The sequence below is a fragment of the Corythoichthys intestinalis genome, chromosome 12 (assembly GCF_030265065.1).
Source record: "Corythoichthys intestinalis isolate RoL2023-P3 chromosome 12, ASM3026506v1, whole genome shotgun sequence".
Lineage (NCBI taxonomy): Eukaryota > Metazoa > Chordata > Actinopteri > Syngnathiformes > Syngnathidae > Corythoichthys > Corythoichthys intestinalis.
The window spans coordinates 7606986-7631037 of NC_080406.1; the positions used below are offsets into that span (position 1 = coordinate 7606986).

General features: G+C 38.7%; 1 protein-coding gene across 5 annotated transcripts in view; it reads left to right on the plus strand.

Moving 5' to 3' along the window:
- Positions 1-24052, plus strand: part of il1rapl1a (interleukin 1 receptor accessory protein-like 1a) — a 628485-nt gene that overhangs the window by 69248 nt on the left and 535185 nt on the right. For 4 of the 5 annotated variants that reach the window (XM_057852783.1, XM_057852785.1, XM_057852781.1 and 1 more), the window contains exon 2: positions 18979-19085. In XM_057852783.1, the coding sequence (XP_057708766.1) occupies positions 18998-19085 (88 nt within the window). In that variant the 5' untranslated portion in view covers positions 18979-18997. Of the gene's footprint in view, positions 1-3374; positions 4361-18978; positions 19086-24052 lie in introns of those variants that run through there. The other variant, XM_057852782.1, reaches the window with a different exon arrangement.

Consider the following 24052-nt stretch of genomic DNA (forward strand, 5'->3'; position numbering starts at 1 on the left):
GGCAAACTGCGCGTATGTGTGTGTGACATGCACGGACAGTGCGTGCATGCTATCGATCCATATACTTTGAATATAAGCCTAAACTGGGATTATTTATGTCTGTTATTTGTGTCCTCTTTTTAAAAAGCAAAATATGATATCCCTGGAATGACGGATGACAGCCAGCATATGTGGTCATTTGTTTTGATGCTTCTGCGCATGCGGGTCGTCTTGCTCAGCGCTTGTCGGACTGCGAATTTGTGCGCATGCGTAATACTTGAATGGTCTCAATGGACAAAGGCAGTCTGAACGGGCACACCAAAAAAACAGATATGACAAAAAATCAGATTCGTGCATTAAGACCTGTAGTATGAACGTAGCCAACGTGATTTACGATGCAGCAGATCATTATGTGTGCTTTTCTGGCAATGATATCGAACACGTGCTGACAACTTTGTTTTTATCAACACACGGCGCTAACAACACTTCCTCAACCTGTGGCACATCACTGTAGCGTGCACTTAAGGGTACCTCGGAAAAGATCCAATCAGAATATTAAACATGGAACGCCATAGCAGAAACTATGAGGATAGACGGGGAGTTTTTTATGCAAGTCATGTAATTTAAAACAGTAATTAAATAGTGTTGCAAACTCATGGTAAAAGGAAAAAAAAAAAAAAAACGGGGAAAAAATGTTCAATCTAATCAAGTCCGCCTCTCTCTCTCTGCTTCTCTGATGAGTACAGACTCCGTGTGTTTGTCGTTGTTTTGAATGCCACATTACGACAGAACAGAGTTGGCAGATCGCAGCCGGTATGTTTTGCCTGTTTTTGACGAACCGCGGGGCACACAGTCAACACAGAGCCGTGCCGGTGTTCTGACGAATGGGGAGGCTTTGTCGAAGTAGGTTACACCTTACCCGGAACGAAGATGCGCCCGATGTATATGGGCCCTGTGTCTCTCTCACTGCCGCGTCACACGAACAAAACAACATCACCGTTGCGTGCGCTTCAGGGTGCCTTGGAAAACATCCAATAAGAATATTACACATGGAACGTTATAGCAGAAGCTATGAAGGGGAAAAGTTTTCATTTGCCTAAATACTTGTTATTGAGTGTGATTTTATTTTTTTCTTGAAAAAGACATTTTATTTATTCTGTGTTTCTGTGCGGTATTAATAGTGTTGTCTTTTACTTAAAAGAGGCATGGTCTTGTTTTTAGTTGTGATTTCTTCAAAAGTATTTTTGAATTCAAGAGTAAACATTTATCATGTTTAAATGGGTGTACTTGATTTATTAATAGATACTGTATTCTCACTGTATCATTGTAAATTGGTTTTAAAAAAAAAAGAAATGGGGGGGGCGCAATAATATCGCATATGGCATTAATTTATGAGGTAAATTACCGCACACTAAAATTTGTTATTGCGACAGGCCTAGCTGTTTGTGCCTTGCTTGTAATTTGTATTCATTTTATGCATTGTGTAGCATATTGTGATGTGCATATTTTGTTTGTTTACATTTATATGCAAACATAGTTACATTATTGCACTACGAGCAGGAATTATCGATTGCAATATTATTTTCGTACAGCGAAAAATTTTTCGTCATGTCAAGCAAAAAAAAAAAAAAAAAGCTTCAAAAAACTTTTCGTAAAATGAATTTTTCATGTACCAGAGCCATTGTATCTCGAGGTACCACTGTGCCAGTGGCGTCAATTCAGGGGAGGCAGGGGAAGCAGAGCCTCACCGGTCAGTTATGGAAAAATAAAAATGTGATTATGATATATTGTACATTTTAATGTTTGTCATTTGGTATTGAAGGAATTTTTAAGGAACTTTTAAGTCCATGGTGGAATAGGCCGGGCCAAAGGTGTGGCTGAGTGTTGTTTCGGGGCCATCCATCTGTGGCCGGGCGGTTAGGTTAGTCCGTGGATGGGACGAGGTTGCCACAGCGACCGACGCTGGTCTTGACGTCCCAAGCGCCTGCTATCAACTTTGTTATCCGGGCTGGCTCTGCTTGTTTTAGGACAAGGCGCGCTGCTCTTTGTCCTTGTTGGTGTTTGGGAGTACTGATTGCAAGAGTTGGTGCCTCAATCTTGCTCGTTACGCACACGTTGGGCCTCTGTGATAAGATGGCGTTGTGTATCTATTCTGTTTCTTTTCATTAAACTAGGGTGTGCTATTTATATTAGGTGTGTGTTAAAATAGTACAGTCCTACAGTAAATATGAGAAAGGATACTATTCCCTGATTAATTATATTACGTGTGTTAGAGTAATGCAAACAGTTAGACTGTGCCTACGAGAAACGGTACCATTTTTCCATATCCCCCTCATGAGCCCTGATAAGGTGATTCACTTTACTTTGTCTAAGGGCATGGAGTGAAGTCTGCCTAAACTATAGTTAGACGAATGTGTTTGACTAATGCAAACAATTATATTTTGGCATGCACCATAACTCCTGTTCACAATTTGAAGAAAGTTAAAAATGAATCAGATATTTATCCATCAACTTCTACGCAGAAGACTACTGTAACCTTTTCACACACAAAATTATGATAAGATACAGTAAATCCATCTCCCCTTAATTACCTTCACAACATCTGCACACAGATGGGGAGTGCAGATGTGCGCTGCGGTTGCTACACGACATCCTGCCGCTAGCTCGTTGGCTCAACAACGCGGAGCGAGCTCCATTTCTCAGACGCGCCGGGGGCAGGTGTGTTTGAGGATGTGCACAAGGCATGCCGTGAGATGCGGGCAGCGGTCATGCATGAAGCGTGCCCACATCATCACATCATAGTTCTCGTCTGCCTTCAGCTTTTTTCTTACGGGAGGTGAACGATAACGTAAGGGCTTGGCTTAACGGACCGCCTCGCACAGTTGTACTGAAGATTTGAATGCTGGTGTTGTTGTTGTTGGAGTTATTCTCCTAGGTAGCGGCCCCTGGACATATTGACTAGTCAAGCATATCTCCCCCTCTGCTGTGTATGAAAAATTGACAATGCGCCATTTTTGTACTCCCCTGAGAGCAAACAGAAAAATAAAATACACTTTACAAACAGGCTAAAAGCAAAGCAACTTGTGCTATTTTGAGGAAAGATAGGCAATACGCCACTTTGGCACAGAATATAATGGATGGTGTGTCAAGCTTGCTGTCCGCGACAATGTGGACCCCAGCACGTCTACTGTACATCACTGGATTAGACTCGACAAGTCTCGATATATACGAAAATGTATATACTGTATATATGTGTGTGTATATATATATATATATATAATATATATAAATATGTAGTTTGGAAAAATGAACGCGTTAGATACCTCGTTACTGAAAGAAAGTAATCAGATTACAGTAACGCGTGTTAGTGAAAACACTGGTCATGACAAAAGTAAAAAATTTCACAAGTTCAGTTTTTATAGTTTCCACTCTTTCATCATCTGTCCGTGGCTTTCTTCCATTTTCTCTCAATTGTGACCTCAATGTCCTTCAGTTTCCTTTTAGCTGCCTCTTTTTGCTGCAATGACAAAAGAGTGTCCAGAATTCCCCTAGCTTTTGAAAGGTCCACAAAGTACCTCTCTGTGCGTACGTTAAGATGTTAGGCGGGTGATGTCATGGCTGGCAGGACCTGAGTCCCACTGTGCCCGCTAAGCCGAGACATGAGCAGTACAACATTCTTTCTTTTCAATCCACCCGCCAGCATCCAGTCTTAGGCTCCGGTCGAGTGAATCAAAGTCTAATTGGCATATTTCCCATGTTGGACAGCTACAGTGTGGTCATTGAAGGGATGCAAATGACATTATTTAGGAGGCATTCACCGAAATAAACTCTGGGCTAATTAGTGCACTTTGTTTTGCTTGTGTGACCAACTGTGTGTACTGTGCAGCTGCTCTCTGGTGGGCTTCAAGGAGGTGGTCTGTTAACTGTGCTCGAGTTCATTCAGAGGGCTACCTTCTTTGGGACTATTCACATGTACACTATGCAGACAAAAGCATTCAAACGCGCTATTTAATGAATTTGTCAATCACAATTTGGACGCCAACTCTAATTCTCCATGTTAATTGTCCATCTCAATCAAGACATTCTTGAGAGCAATTTTGTTTCCAAACTTGAGATAACAAAAGATAACCAAATCCTGACTCACAAAATATAATCGTGACTTTCCCACAAGAAAGACACATAGTGTGAGTGCACGTTTGCACTTTACATTCACCTTTTCTTCCCGCCCTTAAATTTACCAATCATGTTGATTGTATCCACCTGTGACCCTGTGTATAAATAGTCTGCCTCTGCCCTTGTCCGTTGTCAGTTTGTCTTGTATCCTGCTATGTCATGTGCCACCACCTTTTTGCCTAGATTTATGTTGGCACCGACCCCTGAGGTAGGGTTATTATAAATTATTTTACTGGTATATTAGTTTGTCAAGTGTTACAGTAGTTTAAAGTAACCTCGGACCTAAAGACTCTCATAAGCCACAATTGTTCTCTTTTAGTGAAATATGTTATTAGAAACATATAAAATATTGCCATTGATCTAAAAAAAAATCTATAATATTTAGTACATGTTTTGACCTACAAAGGGCGCCATATTTTATGCGCGCAATGGAGGCTCAGGGTGATGACGTACTTTTTCACTGTCACTAGACGAACACGACGGGGTTACTTCAATTCCTTCTTTGCGCCAAAACGTCTGACACATGCGCACATCGGTTAAAAGCGGTGATTACTTACTATTTGTGTTTTTATTGAGTCTTTTATTAGCTTTTCATTAGAGATGTCCAATCACGTCATTTTCAAAGTATCCAAATCGACAAAAAAATATCGGCCATGCCTTTTTTTAATATATACTTTTTTAATAAATCGTTTTCTAATTGTATTTAACGTTACAGACATAATATGTTACACTCATCCAGAGTCTTTCGATTGGGCTTAAGGTATGGTTAGCAAATTTATCCCGATAACGGCGGTAATTAATTTAAAAAAAAAAAAATGTATCACGTTAAAATATTTAACGCAATTAATGCATGCGCTGCAAGATCCACTCACGCATTGTCACGCTCAATCTGTAATGGCGCCGCAGCAAAAATGAGTAGAGTGAATTTTGGCAGCCTTTGGAGCCTTTTTTGAATTGGCTAAAGCCTTACAATCCCTCTTCCCATGATTAGAAATCTCATGGGAAGCAATGTGGGCGAGCAAGGTGGCAATTGATCTTTTTCTTCACACCTTATGTTATTTCCCAACGCAGAGAAGATATATCAATTGGTAACACTACGCACAGTCATGGTTCCACTTCCCATCATTTGGACATGGCTACAGTATTATTTACTGAAAGCTCAACAAATACACAAGATGGCAATATTTAGTCACAATATACAAAGTCACAAGTCTTTCTATCCGTGGATCCCTCTCACAGAAAGAATGTTAATAATGTAAATGCCATCTTGAGGATTTATTGTCATAATAAACAAATACAGTACTTATGTACTGTATGTTGAATGTATATATTCGTCCGAGTTTTATTCATTTTTTTCTTAATGCATTGCCAAAATGTATATGATCGGGAAAAATTATCGGGAATGATTGGAATTGAATCGGGAGCAAAAAAAAAGCAGTTGGATCGGGAAATATCAGGATCGGCAGATACTCAAACTAAAACGATCGGGATCGGATCGGGAGCAAAAAAAACATGATCGGAACAACCCTAATATTTAGTACATGTTTTGACCTACAAAAGGCGCTATGTTTTATGCGCGCAATGGACGCTCAGGGTGATGACATACTTTTTCACTGTCATTAGACAAACACTACCGGGTTACTTCTTCTTCAATTCCTTCTTTGCGCCAAGACGTCTGACACATGCGCACATCGGTTAAAAGCGGCGATTACTTGCTATTTGTGTTTTTATTGAGTCTTTTATTACCTTTTTATTGCCTCAAAATTCTTGTTTCCCTCTCATACCTTTAAGCATTGTGTATTCTTGTGGTAGCTTTAAAGCAGATTGTTGATCTGTTAACCACATTAGTCACGCAGCATATTTAGGCCATCCTTATTTGATATAACAGTGATCCCTCTCTACTTCGCGCCCTTAGTATATCGCAGATTTTTTCCAATTAAAAAAATAATTAAATTAGGGCTGTCAAAATTAACGCGTTAACGGGCGGTAATTATTTTTTTAAATTAATCACGTTAAAATATTTGACGCAATTAACGCACATGCCCCGCTCAAACAGATTAAAATAACAGTACATTGTCATGTGCACTTGTTACTTGTGTTTTTGGAGTTTTGTCGCCCTCTGCTGGCGCTTGGGTGCGACTGATTTTATGGTTTTCAGAGAATTGGTGGTGCTGAACAATGGCGACCTACTAGTTTATTTTTGTTTGAAAATTTTACAAATTTTATTATAACGAAAACATTGAGGGGTTTTAATATTAAATTTCTATAACTTGTACTAACATTTATCTTTGAAGAACTACAAGTCTTTCTAATCATCGATCGCTTTAACAGAATGTTAATGTTAATGCCATCTTGTTGATTTGTTATAATAAACAAATGCAGTACTTATGTACAGTATGTTGAATGTATATATCCGTCTTGTATTGTCTTTCCATTCCAACAATAATTTACAGGAAAAATATGACATATTTTATAGATGGTCTGAATTGCGATTAATTTTTAAGCTGTGATTAACTCGATTAAAAATTTTAATCGTTTGACAGCCCTAAAATAAATACAAATGAGCTGTCCCGATCCAATCATCTCGTCGGGCAGTGCACTGGAGTTGCTTATTAAAGTTAACGATGATTGACAGACGTGAAGATTTGATCTTGCCAGAGATGCCGAAACTTCAAAGCGCCACATGTGTCAATCATCGTTAAGCTTGTTAAACAGTTGCAGTGGCAAATCATTATGTGTAAGTGAGCAGCTTGAGCCTATTTGAGTGGACCCACTCAATGAAGCATTTAATAAAGACAAGCATTTTTCTACTTTATTCTTGTTTAATAATAATTTGGTGGAACGGTAACATGTGTAAAAAAAATTACATTTGAAGTGCTTAAAAAACATTGATTAAAATGTGTGTGTGTGTGTGTGTATATACATATATATATTTGTTATTATTATTTAAAAAAATATTTTAAAAAAGTTTAAAAAATGTCAAGCTGAATAAATACATTGATTTTTTTTTTTTTTTTAATTAAAATTTTGGGGGGTTGCTACTTTGCGGTTTTTCACTTATCGTGGCTATTTCTGGTCCTCATTAATCGCGAAAAATGAGAGATCACTGTACTACATTTAAGTATTTTTTAAGGCATCTTTAGTATGTTCTCTCTTCATACATCTAAACAAAACACGCGGAAAGCACACGGTAGTACTTTGGTTGTCAAATTCATATCTTGTAGACTTTTCGCCGACATGGAGCACATTTTGGCAAAAGTTTTTTTTTTTTTTTTTCCTACTCTCATCCGGTCTTTCCTGTTGATTTTGCTTTTGCTGCTCGTTTTGGGAAATTTCGGCGGTGCTGTCATGCTCATTAATCTTCGTCCCGGGTTCAAATTGAAAGGGTTGAACAGATAACATGTTTATGTTGCTAGAGTCCAAGGGCGTAGGTTTGGTCTCAACATTGGTAGGGACAATATAACAGCATAACCTGCATGTACACTTTTTGGTTGGGATGGGACATTAATAAGACCAAACAGATTAGGTGAACGGGGGGCAGAGCTATATTTCTCACGAATATGACCCTAATTAATTGATATGCTAAATCAGGGGTGCTCATTACATCGATCCTGATTGACCAGTCGATCGCAACGCTAGTGTGGGTAGCTCGCAGCACCCCCCCCCCTTTTTTTTTTTTTTTCCTTTTTTTTTTCTAGCAGAGTTCACTACATTTCTTACAGTTTATTTAACGTTAACAGAAGAAAACACAAACAGTAGGACACTTGTCTCTAAGCAGTTTCCTACTCGAGTTTTGCGGGTTGGCAAGTTCACACAATTTAATGTTATGCTAAGTCTGATACAGGTCGGACTTCCAGGAGCAAAATTAATGGTGTGTTTCACACCTCCACAACATTGGTGTCTTTTTAAATTACTTACAGTGGCTGCTGCTGGCCGATAAAAACTTCTAATACCACTCCTCTTCGAAGGGGGCGGCATGTTGTCAACATATATTTCTTTCGGGGCTGTGTGAGCGTGAACGTGGATGTGTGTGTTGGGGGAGGGTTTAAGCCATCAGCCAATCAAATGTGCGTTTGGGGGGGGGGGGGGGTGGACCGGCGCATTCAGCAAGTGAAAAGGGGGAAATGCAAGTTTGAACAAAATGAAAATAATTCACTTAATAATGGTAGGGTCAACTCTATCCTTACAACATATAGGAAGACAATCTAAGTTACCTATATCACTGAACTCATTATATAATGCATATAAGGTTGGTGGGGACAATTTGAGTATCCTGAAAAGTTGGTAGTGTTATGTCCATACCGTCCATAACGTCAGCAACAATGGCGACCTACTAGTTAAACTAATTTAAAAAATTGTATATAAACGAAAACATCAACAGGGTTTTCAATATCAAACATTTTTTCTGACTCATATTAACCTTTATCTTTTAAGAACTACAAGCGTTTCTATCAGTGGATCCATTTAAAATAATTGAATGAAATGTGTATATTTATGGAGAAATGCTCCAAAACGTTACTAATGAGTAGCTGCCTGGCGCTTTAAAATGAACACACACACACAACACTGTCGTGTGACCTCAACAGCCTTCTGAAATGTTGCTGTAATTGTCCTTATAAGTTGCTATCTCCAAATAAACAAGGTCAACTTCAGTATTCTAGGTCTTGCTGCAGCATTCCGTACTAACTGAAAGGCTTTTTAATTCTAGGCAAGCACATGGAAAATAACTGGGCCACAGCATCTAGTTAAGGAAATAGTCATTTTCAGTAGACTAGGGCACAAAATTATTATTAAATAGTTAGAAACCTTAATTTATTTTTGGAGTTAATTATTGTAATTTTACAGACGAAAATATTTCTAGTAAATTTCGACTAAAATTAGACGAAAGTTTTTGTCAACGAAAACTAGACTAAGACAAACACATTTTGAGATGACTAAAATATGATTAAGACAAATAAGTATTATCGTCCAAAAGGATGAGACGAAATTTAAAAAGGCTTCCAAAAACACTGATTTTAATAGGCCATGTAACTTGCTATGATCCAAGGTTTTGAACAGGTGTGATACTAGTGTGTGTGACCACAGCGTACACATCTGATGTTGCTCACAGTGGTCCTTAGTGTGCTCAGGGAGCTTGTGTGTCTGGCCAGACACATGAAAAATTAGAGGCCGTGACCCACGTGAGGATAAGCGGTTCAGAATATTTATGGATGTATTTATTAATTTCATCAAGTTCAGCCGAGTTGCCATTATGCCATTATTTACAGTGTATCACAAAAGTGAGTACACCCCTGGCATTTGTGCAGATATTAAAGTATATCTTTTCATGGGACAACACTAACAAAATTACACTTTGACACAATGAAAAGTAGTCTGTGTGCAGCTTATATAATAGTTAATTTATTTTCCCCTCAAAATAACTCAAAATATAGCCATTAATATCTAAACCCCTGGCAACAAAAGTGAGTACACCGCTTAGAAACTACGTACATCCCTAAACGTCCAAATTGAGTACTGCTTGTCATTTTCCCTCCAAAATGTCATGTGACCCGTTACAGGAGTGCTGTCAGCATCTCCAAATAAACAAGGTCAACTTTAGTATTCTAGGTCTTGCTGCAGCATTCCGTACTAATTGAAAGGCTTTTTAATTCTAAACAAGCACATGGAAAATAACTGGGCCACAGCATCTAGTTAAGGAAATAGTCATTTTCAGTAGACTAGAGCACAAAATTAGCTCCTCATCTACAAGTGCCCCATTTTGCATTACAATTTTCATTTCCTAATAGTATTTTTTTTCTTTTTTTTAAGGGACCATTTAGTACTGGGGGGAAAAAAATAAAATAAACATCCGTTTTGGTGCTTGCCAGAATGGTATTTCAGCTGTGTGCTGTGTTCTCCTTGTGTGGTTATAAAAAAAGAAAATGATTGAGGAGAGAAAGAGTTCTTGTCCAAACGTAGGCTGAGAGAGGCTTCTTTCATTAGCTATGCTAATCTGCACGACACGTGACCCTTCCTGCAGCTAGCTGGCTCCCCCGTTCGACGTTGGTTTTCTCCTTTCCAAATGCCAGGGTTCTCTCTTCTTCTTGTTCAACTTTCCGGATCATTGGCTTCTCTTGTTGCATGTTCTCATACACACTGACAGAAACATGATGTGACTTAAGAATTCAAGACTCTTCCAGATGGATTCCCACATATCTGACTTTACAGATAAATTCCACACAGATGATTGTTTTCCTGATTGACCTGACAGTTTGATCCCGAGAGGGCATAAGGTAAAACTTTAAAAATGCTAAAATGTACTTTTATTGAAGCCTAAATGCTTTGATTTTTGTTTACGATTCCGACAGTATTTAAATATTGATGTCCTGGAGCATGACTGAGGCAAAATCGATTGCCCTACTTGGCTGCAACCAATAGAGGTGCTGTTGATCAACTGATGATCATAGACATTCTACGGCCGTATTGTTGAGCCAGTTCACGGATGCGCAAACCACGTTCATATTTTTCTATCATTTCTATTTTCATTTTAATGGTAAGCATCTCATTTTTCCTTCTTTCACCACCTGCACTAATGTTCTTTGAACCCTTGTTGATTTCTCTCACAAAAAACAAGCTGCGGCGCTGACATAAACCATATTTCGAGCATGTCGTTGGATGTAGGAAAAAAAAGGCGATTTATATTTTATGTCGGATGTCGAAAAGATCGTGTGTCGAAGTGCTTGTATGTCGAGGTGCCACTGTAGTTTCCGTCACATGTTTACAATGTGTGACATTTTATATATAGTTAGCCTGCATCGTAGCAGTGTCTGGTTGTGTCACTCATGTGACGTGCTGCGCACCCACTCACCGGTGCAGTGTGATATCTACTCTCAAGGCTAGCACACAGTAAGATGTAGTTGTTGTTTGCCTGTGCTGAGTGATCATCACACAATTAATGCAACTCGTAGCGTTAGCATAGCATTTGTGTTCATTCGTGATTCGTTAGTATTAGGCTAATGCTAACGGCGCGCGTAAAACTCTCGGACAACTTTTTTTACTTATAGTTCTTGGCGTCCAGGTGGGTATAATTCATTGAAAATAATGTATTGTTATTCTGCTGGGTGTGTATTAACACCAAGTTGGCGTTGTCCTTGTAGATAGACGCTGCATTATGTGCTGGTCTGTCAATGTTTATTCAAAATAGTTGGAAACCTTTATTTAATTTTGGATTTAATTTTTTAAATTTTGCAGACGAAAATATTTCTAAAATTAGTCGAGTTTTTGTCAACAAAAACTACACGAAGACACATTTTGAGACGACTAAAATATGACTAAGACAAATAAGTATTATTGTCCAAAAGACTGAGACGAACTTTAAAAAGGCTGCTAAAAACAAAACAGATTTTAATAAGCCATGTAACTTGCTATGATCCAAGGTTTTGAACAGGTGTGATACTGGTGTGTGTGTGACCACAGCGTAAACATCTGATGTTGCTCACAGTGTTCCTCAGTGTGCCCAGGGAGCTTGTGTGTCTGCTCACATAAAAAATAAGAGGGGACGTTGCCCGTGACCCTCGTGAGGATAAGCGGTTCAGAGGATTAATGATTTATTTATTAATTCAATTTGATTTCAGCCGTGTTGCTATTATTTGCGTATATGATTTACGGTTACTTAAGCACTATACGCTATAGTATAAGATCCCATCAAGAAGCGATATTTCGTTTTGAAAGGCATCACTGTTAAGAAATAGACACTAGTTGCTCCCAAAATCTTTCATGAGAACAGCTTCTACGTTAGCTCCGTGGCTGCCAATGACGGCGCAAGACGTCAAATTCATTTGGACTTGATTGGATGTCTAGCGCATTCAATGGCACTGAAACCAGCAGATTAACAGTCTTGTGTGGGCATTTATAGTTCACTTCCTGTTCATTCTGAGTCACTTCTTATTCATTGTGGGACATTCTTGAGTCTCTTCCTTTTCAGTAACTCAAAATCAACAAAAACTGACCTGTAAATGCCCCAAGAGCAAAAGGAAGTGACCTAAAAGCAACATGAAATGACATGGAATACCCTAAAATGAACTAATAACCTAGCATTGGCTGCCACTGACGTCTAATCCGTTTGAAGTGGGAGAGACGGCAATAAATCCGACATTATAAGACGTTACTCAGGACTTTGATAGTTTTTTCCATCAAATACAGTGGTATGAAAAAAGTACCTGAACCTTTTGGAATTTCAGACATTTCTGCATAAAATCACCATCAAATGTAAATTGATCTTTGTCAAAATCACACAGATGAAAAACAGTGTCTGCTTTAACAAAAACCACCCAAACATTTATAGGTTTTCATATTTTAATGAGATGGCATGCAAACAATGACAGAAGGGGGGAAAATAAGTAAGTGAACCCTCTGCCTTAAAGACTTAAAGAGCAATTGAAACCAATTTTTACCAGACATTTTAAGTCCGGTGTGTGCCCAATCACTGATTAGTGTTTTAAAGCTGCCCTACCCACTATAAAACACACACCTGGTAAGAATTGTCTTGATGAGAAGCATTGTCTGATGTGCATCACGGCTTGGTCAAAAGAGCTGTCTGAAGGCCTGCGACCAAGGATTGTTGAATTGTATAAAGCTGAGAAAGGATAGAAAACCATCTCTAAATGTCTGGATTTTCATGAATCGACAGTCAGAGAAGTTGTCTACAAATGGAGAGAGTTTGGCACTGTTGCTTCTCTGACAGGGAGTGGCTGTCCACCAAAGATGATGCCAAGAGTTCAGCGCAGAATACTCAGAGAGGTAAAAAAGAACCCTAGAGTGTCTGCAAATCACTGGCACAGTCCAATTTCTCTGTGCACGTATCAACTATATGTAAAACAATGGCCAAGAATGGTGATCATGGGAAGACTCCACGGAGGAAGCCACTGCTGTCTAAAAAAAAACAGTGTTGCTCATTTAATGTTCGCAAAAAGGCACTTGGACACTCCACAGAAGTTTTGCCAAAATATTTTGTGGACTGATGAAATCAAAGTTGAATTGTTCGGAAGTAACACACAACATCATGTGTGGAGGAAAAATGGAACAGCTCACCAACATCAACACCTCATCCCCACCGTGAAGCATGGTGGAGGGAACATCACGATTTGGGGCTTTTTTGCTACCTCAGGGCCTGGACAACTTGCAATCATTAATGGAAGAATGAATTCAAAAGTTTATCAGGATGTTTTGCAGGAAAACCGGAGTCCGTCTGTCAGACAGTTGAAGCTAAAAATAGATAGGTAGATAGATTATGCAACAGGACAATGATTCAAAACACAGAAGTAAATCAACTTCAAAATAGTTTCAGAAGAACAAAATACACATTCTGGAGTGGCTAAGTCAAAGTCCAGACTTGAGCCCCATTGGGATGCTGTGGCATGACCTAAAGACAGGAATTCATGCCAGAAATCCCAGGAATCTGACTGAACTATAGCAGTTTTGTAGAAAAGAATGGGCCAAGATTAGTCCTGATCGATGTGCCAGACTGATCTGCAGCTACAGGAAGCATCTGGTTGAAGTTATTGCTACCAAAGAGGGGGCTACAAAATATTAAATGTGATGGTTCACTTAGTGATTTTTTTCCCCCTTTTGTCTTTGTTTACACACTATCCTCAATAAAATATGAAAACCTATAAATGTTCGAGTGGTTTGAGTAAAAGCACATTTTTTTCATCTGTGTGATTTTGATAAAGATCAGATCACATATTATAGTGATTTTTTTCAGAAATGTGAGAAATTCCAAAAACCAAACCTTGAGTACATTGTCTGATGACTATTTTCACTTGTACTTTGGTAATAATATTTTGAAGTAAAAATCCCACATTTCTTAGGTTTTCTTGTTTCCACAAATATTTTTTTAACAATTCCTTGTGTGTAGTCTGACCTCTACTTTGTTCTATATCTGTTTTGCTTTTATATGAATAGTGTGGCTTATGCAACATTTTAAGTTAATTTCAGTATGTCACACAATACATATATATATATATATTGTTCTTTAAAGGCCCCCCTTTCTGTAATTTAATGAATTTTGAACCACACTAACAAACAGCTTCCTTGATTAGCCCCCCCACCTCATTTTTTTAATTAAAAAAAGTCAAACCTATACATAACAACAATTTCCAATTTGGGAGGCTCCCATTAGAGCATAATTACCTCATGTTAGATGATATCATTTACTCAGAGATGATGAGGTGTTGAGAATGGCTAACCTCTGTCAATTAATATGATATATGAGTCGATAAGGGATATAGGGGGGATATTTGCGATAACTCGGTTAGTCACAAGGTAATGATTTGAAATTCCCTGGCCTGGCTTTAATGACGACGGGTATTAAAAGTGGTGTTTCTTACACGTGTAATTATTTCTTTATTGATTCGTCAGCACCTCGGGGAACGGTTTTCAATGTGAAATATATCCACCCGTTATGATAACCTGTCCCATTTGCGATCAGGGAGACAGAGGTTGTGGGAAGCTTGAACGCGACTGTCCAAGTCTGTGAGTGTGGGCCACTAGTATTTCAGATGTTTAACAGATGACTTGAAACGGTACTGAGATGAAGTAAATGTGATGCAATTTGCACGTTTCTGTGCTTTATTCCATTTTAGAGAAAATCTTCTTGCTTTTAAAGGTTTAGTTAGTGACAGAGTTGCAGTGGATTGAGTTCCCTTGTCCTTGTTAAAGGGACTATATAGGATTTTGAGTTGATTTAGAATACTTTTCTACTCTATACTCCACCGATCCCTTGATGACTTCACAGAGCCCTGACATTTAAGCTAAGAGTGCCTCAAAAAGCCCTTTAAAAAAAAAAAAAAAAACTACTACTACTACTCTGAGCGAACGAACGCCTGCAAATGTCCATGCGTGTCCCCGTGGTAGCAGCACTGGTTCACGAGCTTCAGCCTTGTCGGCGCTTGGCAAAAACACTTTTCTAACCAACTTAAGACCTGCTACTGTTTTTCGGGTTAGGATTTCTGGTGCTGATTTGATTGGCCGAGCGCTTGTTGCCCTATGTTCGAGCCGCAGTTACGTTTTAGGCCAGAGGTGGCAGTTTCGAATAAAAAAGTGACTCCGTCCTTTATACAGGTAGTCCCGGCGTTGCGAACGAGTTCCATTCCTACGCTGGCGACGTAACCCGGATTTCCGCGTAAATCTGAATTAACCCTTTAAAAATTCATATAACTATCCAAAAAGTCCAAAAATATTATATTTTGTTTAATGGTGGAGGACACACTGCCCTCTTGTGGCAGCGTTCTCGCATGGATAAAGGATACCTGCGCTCTGGTTTGGCCCACACAAGGCTATAAATTGATTCATCTAATACAGTGGGGCGAACAAGTATTTGATACACTGCCAATGGCCCATTGGCAGTGTATCAAATACTTGTTCTCCCCACTGGGGAAAACCCATTGGCACTGTATCAAATACTTGTTCTCCCCACTGTATATGTTTGGCTTAGAGCGACAGTTTGTGGGGTTACATGTGAGCGATTTGCCAAGAGAATTGTAAATGCGTTAGCATTTGTAGCATTTAAGCTAGCGGAATTTTGTGAAGCAACTTAATCTACTAAATTTACATTTTGATCAGGCTAGATTGACGTTTGAACACCAATCGTTTTGTGTCGTGTGTTTTATAAGGGGTGGCCAGCCCCCCCGGTGGCTGGAAAGTGTCATTGCATGTAATTGACTTTAGCGCCTAAGTGTCATTGCATGTAATTGATATTAGCGCCAGCTTTGCAGTGAACACGGCTTTTGGGGAAGGGCTGGGCTTGACAAGTCATAAAAAATAAAAATGGGTTGAGGATAAGCCTGAGAATGCTCAGTTTTCTCTCTGCTCCAAGTGAGCAATATTTCAACATTGCCTACACGGCTGAGAGTCGGGGCAAACGGCCCGTATGTGTGTGTGACATGCACGGACGGTGCGTGCATGCTATCGATCCATATAAATTTTGAATATAAGCCTAAACGGGGATTATTTTTGTCATTTGTGTTCTCCTTTTGAAAAGCAAAATATGATATCCCTGGAATGACGGATGACGTGTGTCATTTGTTTTGATGCTTCTGCACATGCGGGTCTTCTTGCTCAGCGCGTGTCGGACTGCGAATTAGTGCGCATGCGTAATACTTGAACGGTCTCAATGGACAAAGGCAGTCTGAACGGGCACGCCAAAAAAACGGATATGACAAAAAATCGGATTCGTGCATTAAGACCTGTAGTATGAACGTAGCCTAAGTATCCTTGAGCAAGATACTGAACCCCTTGCAAAAAGAAAAAAAATGGGTTAATATTCCTAATTTTAGCCAGTGCTTGTTTTTCCCACACTCCCTAAATGCACCATGTCACATTATACCAATTAGCCAGTAACCAGTCACCTAGGCACTATATAAGCTTCCTTAACTCCTCTCCCTTCAGTCGTGTGGGAGAGAAGCCAAGGAGCAACAGCTGCAGGTCAGTCTAAAAAAAGTTGGGAATCTTAACCCATATTACACCACTCCCAGGGTTGCTCCTTAATCCTGGAGCAAACAAAACTAAATGTCGGGGTTACAAAAAAATGAGTTAAAAATGCCCTAGCCACCTTCAAAAGCTCCTGCATTCTCACGTCTCATGGACACCTCGTGATTTTCTCCCTCCTTTATACGTTGGGGAAAGACCCTTGATTTGTGACGAGAGAGACCATGTGTTGCCTAATCAGGCAATTGGTTGCATTTGTGGTCACCTCTCTGGAGATTTGCTTTCCAGGGTGCTGAAGATTGTAGTTTTCGTGGAATCCCTGGTGAGGTCACTGTCCAAGGTGCTGAGCCTGTGTGGTGACACCTGTGGAATAAACCACTAGGGCGCCACAAACTCCATTTACCATTTGATAAGCATTTTGAAATGGGGAACTACCCTTCAATCACCCTTTTCAATGACCCTGTATTGCAGGGAGTGACAATATTTTAAGGAGATACTGGAATTAACTATAAAACCATCGGAAAATCAATAAACAAAATTCTTAAGTAAATAGTTTAAAATATACAATGCATAAATAATGCTTTAGACATGTTAAGTTTGACAGCAAAACTTGGTAACTTTTCAGTTTTGGTCGATTTTGCCCACCGCCTTACAAATTGTGCAGCCCAAACCCGATTTTCCCATAAGGGTACTGGCCTGTTGTTCCAGCTGTTGGTGGTCCACCTGGCTGACTGCTGACACTGTAGCTGGCCTCCACTCCGGGTAGCGCTGAACCTGACCAGCTACTGCCACGGTAGCAGCCTCCTGCCCCGGCTTGGCTGTCTGTCAGTGAACCTGGCAAGCTGCTGCGGCGCTAGCCTCCTGCCCTCATCCCCGGTTGTTGCTTTTCTGACTAGTTTTGAACCATTTTCCTTCCTTTTTGAAAAAAGACTGTAAATGCAACTGTCTTTTTGGCATGTTGAAATACCGTTTGATCCTGGCTGCTTGCTCCCCAGATGCCGCAAATTTCCAAAGTTGTTTTTTTTACGTCAGGGGCGTGATTTGTTGGTCCATGCATCAACAAATCTTCGACTCTTTCAAATGACGTAAAATTTTTATAAACAACTCTTGCAACAACTCAGCAATTCTTGGGATTTGTTCTGTAAACGAATTTATTATTTATTATATTATTATTTATTAAATATTTATATTTAAATAATTATATATATACATTTATATAAATAATGGAAAAATATACATTTGTATCAATATTATTTTTACGGCTGTCAAAATTATTGCGTTAACGGGCGTTAATTTTTTTTATTAATCACGTTAAAATATTTGACGCAATTACCGCAGATGCCCCGCTCAGACAGATTTAAATGACAGTACAGTGAAACGCTCACTTGTTGTGTTTAATGGAGTTTTGCCACCCTCTGCTGGCGCTTGGGTGCGACTGATTTTATAGGCTTCAGCACCCATGAGCATTGTGTAAGTAATTATTGACATCAACAATGGCGGGCTACTAGTTTATTTTTTGATTGAAAATTTTACAAATTTTATTAAATCGAAAACATTGAGGGGTTTTAATATAAAATTTCTTTAACTTGTACTAACATTTTTCTTTTAAGAACTACAAGTCTTTCTATCCATGGATCGCTTTAACAGAATGTTAATAATGTTAATGCCATCTTGTTGATTTATTGTTATAATAAACAAATACAGTCCTTATCTACCGTATGTTGAATGTATATATCCATCTTGTCTTATCTTTCCATTCCAACAATAATTTACAGAAAAATATGGCATATTTTATAGATGATTTGAATTGCGATTAATTGCGATTAATTAATTTTTAAGCTGTAATTAACTCGATTAAAAATTTTAATGGTTTGACAGCCCTAATTATTTGTATTTTATTTTATTTTATACTGTCATGTCCGTAACTATGTGCAACATTCTGATGCAACAGGTCTTTCAGGGTCAGAATTCTAGCTGATAGACAGGTGTTTGCAGCTATGTCACACAAATAAATTGTTAAAAAATATCATGCATTGTGATTTCTGGATTTTTCTTTTTAGCTTATCTCTCTCACAGTGGACATGCACCTATGATGGAAATTTCAGACTCCTCCATTATTTCTAAGTGGGAGAACTTGCAAATTATCGGGGTGTTCAAATACTTATTTTCTCCACTATATGTAGTAAGTTGAAGTAGTAATAGTAGAATCATGAGCAATTATCTTCATTGTTTAACAAAATTTCGTTAAAATGTAACACACGAGAAAGTATTTTGTATGCCATTTTTCTTTTTATAACTTGTTTTCGTCAGTTGCATGTAGGGCATCTCTCTCATTTGTCGTTTCTCTTTTTTTCCTCTCAGGCTGCTGAGCGAGGACGGGATGAAGATGAGACCTCCCGGCCCTCTGCTGATCCTGCTCTATGTCACACTGTCAAAGTGTCTCAAGGTGGTCTCCAAGCGAGGCTCAGGTATTTAACAATCCGTCTCCACGGCGACAACCCTGCCCTGTGCTTGCATACTGCTATGTTCTAATGAGTTCACGTGTGGCTGTCTCTTCTTTAGACGGGTGGTGTTATTCAAGACTTTTGAACATAAATAGCACAACTATAAAGATGTTTTTTTTAATGCAGAATGTGCCCGAACGTGCTGTTAACATTCAAGCTTCAGATGCTGTTGTGTGCAGTTTTGTTTTGGTAATTTTTTTGGGGCACACTCATTTTGCCTTAGGCCCTGCCAAAGATGAGTGCACTAAGACAATAGTGTGTGTTGGCCTGCTCTATGTTTGAATGTGTGTGAGAGCGTGATCAAGATTTTGGCCTCCACTCTTGATTAAAAAATTGATTGAGTTATACATCCTCACAGTTAATTATGTCTTACTTTAATTAGCTGACAAATTTATGAAAATATACAAGATATAGCCGACACTTTTGACAGAAGCTAATGCACGCATTTTAATCAGTCAGTTCCAGGAAAGTTTTTTTTTTTTTTAATTTTTACACCCAAAAAAAAGACTGTGTCATTTTCCCCCCGCTCACATTTAAATTTATATTGCTTCAATTAGCTCATCCACTAATAATATAATGATAAAGACTATAACTATGCCATAAAATTAATCATACCCCGACCAAATTTTGAGTTGAATTGACATAAGGAAATGACAAAAGGGCTGTGAGCTAGTTTTAATAGAAATTATGTGTAATCATTATTAGGGATGGGAATCGAAATCCGATTCTAATTCCGAACCGGTTCCTAGTGTTCGAGGCCTCGACATCACAATGAAAAAGCCTTAATGATTCCTAAAGACGCGTATTGCGTCGTGACGTGTCTTGTTGTCCAGACTCATCAACCTAGCATGGCGCAAAGAACCACTTGCTCCAAAGTTTGGCTACACTTCACGAGGAAAGAGGGTGAAAATGAAAGGTTACGAGGGTTTAGCACAAGCATTGCAGCCGTAAACATAACAATGACAGCACGTAGGTTCAAACGCTCGAAAGTGTGTCTTCACTTCACGAGGAAAAATTACAACACAGCGACTTGCGGTCATTGCAAGGTGGAGATAACTGCATCGGGAGGGAATATGACTGCACTGTCCTCACCGAGACGCTAAGGCTCAGTCCTGGTTATACAGCTAGCTAAACTCCCAAATGACGATGCAGAAGACGTTGGTATAATTTGCTGACTTTATTCAACCATCACTTGAAGAGTGAAACTAAAAATAGAAATGAAACAAATCATTTTCGTCCCCAATAACAAACAGGTTTGCATCAACGTAAATCAGCGATGATTAGCTGCTAATACAGTAATAACATAAACGGTTAGCATGCATTCGCTAGCATTAGCACATCGTTCAAACCACTACACAACTGGATTTAAGTGTCCGATCGCAAGTGGAAACACAACAACAACAACAACAACGCAAAAGATGATACATACAGGTGTTGCCTCTGTAGATATTTTATAAACATTAACAAAGAACGTAGGCTCGTGGCAGTGGTTCCCTCTCTCACTAACTCGCTCACTCACTTGGATGCGGCACTTCTTCACGTGAAGAAGCGCAAGGGCGCCCCCACTTGAGTGTGAAAGCACCATAAAAACTAAAAGGCATGCATTTCAATATAATGGTAAATAATACACTTTAACTGTTAAAGTGTTAACAGTAAGGTCCCCAAACTACGGCCCACCTCCACATTTGGTCCGGCCCCCTGAATAATACCAGAGAGCATTTTGAATTAATTTTTTTTTTTTTCTCAATAGTGTTTATTTATTTCCTGGTCTTTTTCTGTGAATAACTCAGAGATTATTTGGGTATTATCCATTTAATTAATTGTGTTATTATTTATTTATTATTATATTATATTATATTACTTTCTTTTAATTTTATTTTGTTCCGTGAAGAATCCAGAAAGGGTTATTTGATTGTGGCTCTCTGAAAAACAACAAATTTTTACATTTAGGCATTCCTGCAATCGTCACACTTTTTCTGTTACAAACTGACTCCTGCCCCTCATCAGAGAAGGGAAAAGTTATGTGGCCCTCACAGGAAAAAGTTTGGGGACCCCTGCTTTAACACATATTAACAAAGGCAGAACAACGACCTATATCAGGGGTGGGCAAACCGGTCCTCGAGGGCCGCAGTGGGTCCTGGTCTTTGTTCCAACTGACCCAGCACAGATAGTTTAACCAATGCGGTTTCAGCAGAAATGAGAAGTACCTGACTGCAATCGACTGATTGCACTTGTAAAACAGCAGATTGGTGAAAAGGTGTCCCCTTAATGGGTTGCAACAAAAACCCGCACCCACTGCGGCCCTTTGTGGAATTAATTGCCCACCCCTGACCTATATGCCAATATATGCACCAATATTTTGTATTTCTATTAGAAAAATGTTTCAGTAAAATGTTACACATTTTTGTGTATTTGCCACGTATTGCCACAGTTAACATTGAGGCTTTGGGCCTCTTTTGACCTCGTTGTGAGTTTGTAAGGTTGTGACTTAGAACGTTTGTTCTTCTTTTTCCCCAAATTAGAATCGATAAGAGAATCGATAAAGAATTGAATCGTTAAGCAATATCGATAATGGAATCTGAATCGTAAAAATCGTATCAATTCCCATCCCTAATCATTATAGTATAAGATCCAATATTCAGAATTTATTGTAAAAATGCTCTTGTTGAATCCTTTAGAATCCTGCAAAAGACTGTTTTCCACCAAATGGTCTGTAATCATAGAGAATGTGATTGAATAAGTATGAAAATCTCTTTTACATACTTTTAAATACTTATTTATAATTCTTTTTTTGTTTCAAAATGCCCTGTGTTGTGGTATCTTATTGTTGCATAAAGCTCTCATATAGTAGGACACTGTAAAGTCAAACTGTCTGGTGTGGAAACGCAGCATTAGGCTGGACGCACCTCAATCTGCAGTGAGTGACAGCTCCCAAATGATCTAATTTCGCATTGACTGGGTCGCCAAGGGTTAACGTCAAGTCATTTTGCTTTCTAAATGCCAGCAAATTAAGTATCATTTGTGAACAAATGCAAAGGTCACAAGCGAAAACAGGGAGCGAAAGTAACACAAAGTGAGAACTTTTTGAAAATGCGTAAAAGCATTTAGCTGTTTGGGGTGCTGTCATGTCATGGAAATGTACCACAGCTCCTGTACAGCTCAGATTATGAATCTACCTTTAAATGTATCGAAGGAGCAGATTATGAGACATCATTTTTGGTGCAGTTTTTTTTACAGTAACAGTAATTTTCTACCATTGACTGATTTTTTTTTTCTTATACACAAGTTTCCGAAATATGGGCGGCCCCATCTTTGAAAATGTCTGCTCCGAACTTCCGGTTTAGAAAGAACAATGTGAATTGCGGATGAACTAAGCAGTGTGCTGACAAAGTTAAAACTGCAAAATTAAAGCCGAGGAACTCGCGGAATCTCCAAAAATCCATTCAGCACGACGTAGATGAGACGCAGATGAGATTATATGATTGTTATTATCACTTTGTTAATCATTCGTGGACAAAATTATAACAACCTGTCTACCTGTGTTGACGTGAGGTGTAGATTGTCCCGCCGGCCACTTGAATGACCAAAATGAGGTAAAATTCCAAATTATATTAATTTGTGGAATGCAGAAGGGCTGACAAAGACTTTGTTGTTACAAAGGAATACTACAAGTATGTACGTATAAACAAAAATAGTATGTTCTTTTTTATTGCAGATATTGATCGCAAACACCTGATTTCGACTTTATGGTGCAAGAGTCTCATCCGCTATTGTTTTCAGTCGTTTTATTTATTTTAGTAATGTTGATAGGGCTGCAGCCATTGATTATTTTAGTAGTCGATTAAATCTCTCAACTAGTTAGTTCGAATAATCGAGTAATCAACTTAGGAACATTTAATGTGTTGCGGAATAAATTTTAAGAGATGTAAAACAAAGGTTTGCTAAAACTGCACTTGCTAAGATTGCACTTTCAAAGGTGCATTAAATGCGAATAAAAAATGAAATTCACGAGTGTTTCTTTAAACTATACAGAGTTGCACTTTCATTCTAAAATAAATTTAAATACCTGAGCTTAGCCTCAAACGGTAGGAAAATAGATAAATAAGGATCGAATTATAACAAGAGAACAATTGGCTAACTTGCATAGTAAAAGTCTGCTAGCTTAAATGCTATAAAATGCTAGCATTTTTTTCTTATAATGCTCTTAAAAAATCGTTCAAACACATATTCCAACAAAAAATGACTAAACATACCTATAAACGAAATTACACACGCATAAAAAAACATATTAGCTTAAACAAAAACATATCTTATGTTGGTCTCAACAGGGAGCAGCTGGATTCAGCCATGTGAAATGAGCTATGTCATATTCACTGTTGCCACTAGAGTGCAGTGTATCCACCCAAATCCATAAAACTAAATGCAAACACTTTCAAAACAAATCATCACAACGCCAGTCTAATTAAACAAATACTCGAAGCAGCAAAATTTTATTCGAATCTTTTTTCAAATCAAATTATTCGAGTTAATCGATTAATCGTTGTGCACTAAATGTTGACTTTTGTTCTCTGATGCATGCTTTTATTTTGGCGGAGGAAGCAGAGAGGAGGTAGTACATCCACACCTGAGTAAGAGCGCATGCACACACACACATACACGAAGAAGTCGACCAGCCGAGTGAGAGGGGAAAGAAAGCCGGCGTGTTTTAAAAAAAATAAATAAATAAAAAAAATAAATAAATAAATTTAAAAAAAAAAAAAGAAAGAAAGCCGGCGTGCACATTAAATTACATGGAAGTGACGCAAAATTAACTCACTGCTTGACATTGACAAAGATGGACGTCACTGGCTGGGAATGCTCCTGTTCCAGTGCCATTGACGGTACTCGACGTCCATCTCATTTTGTCTTGAAGGTGCCGTCGATGGCAGCCA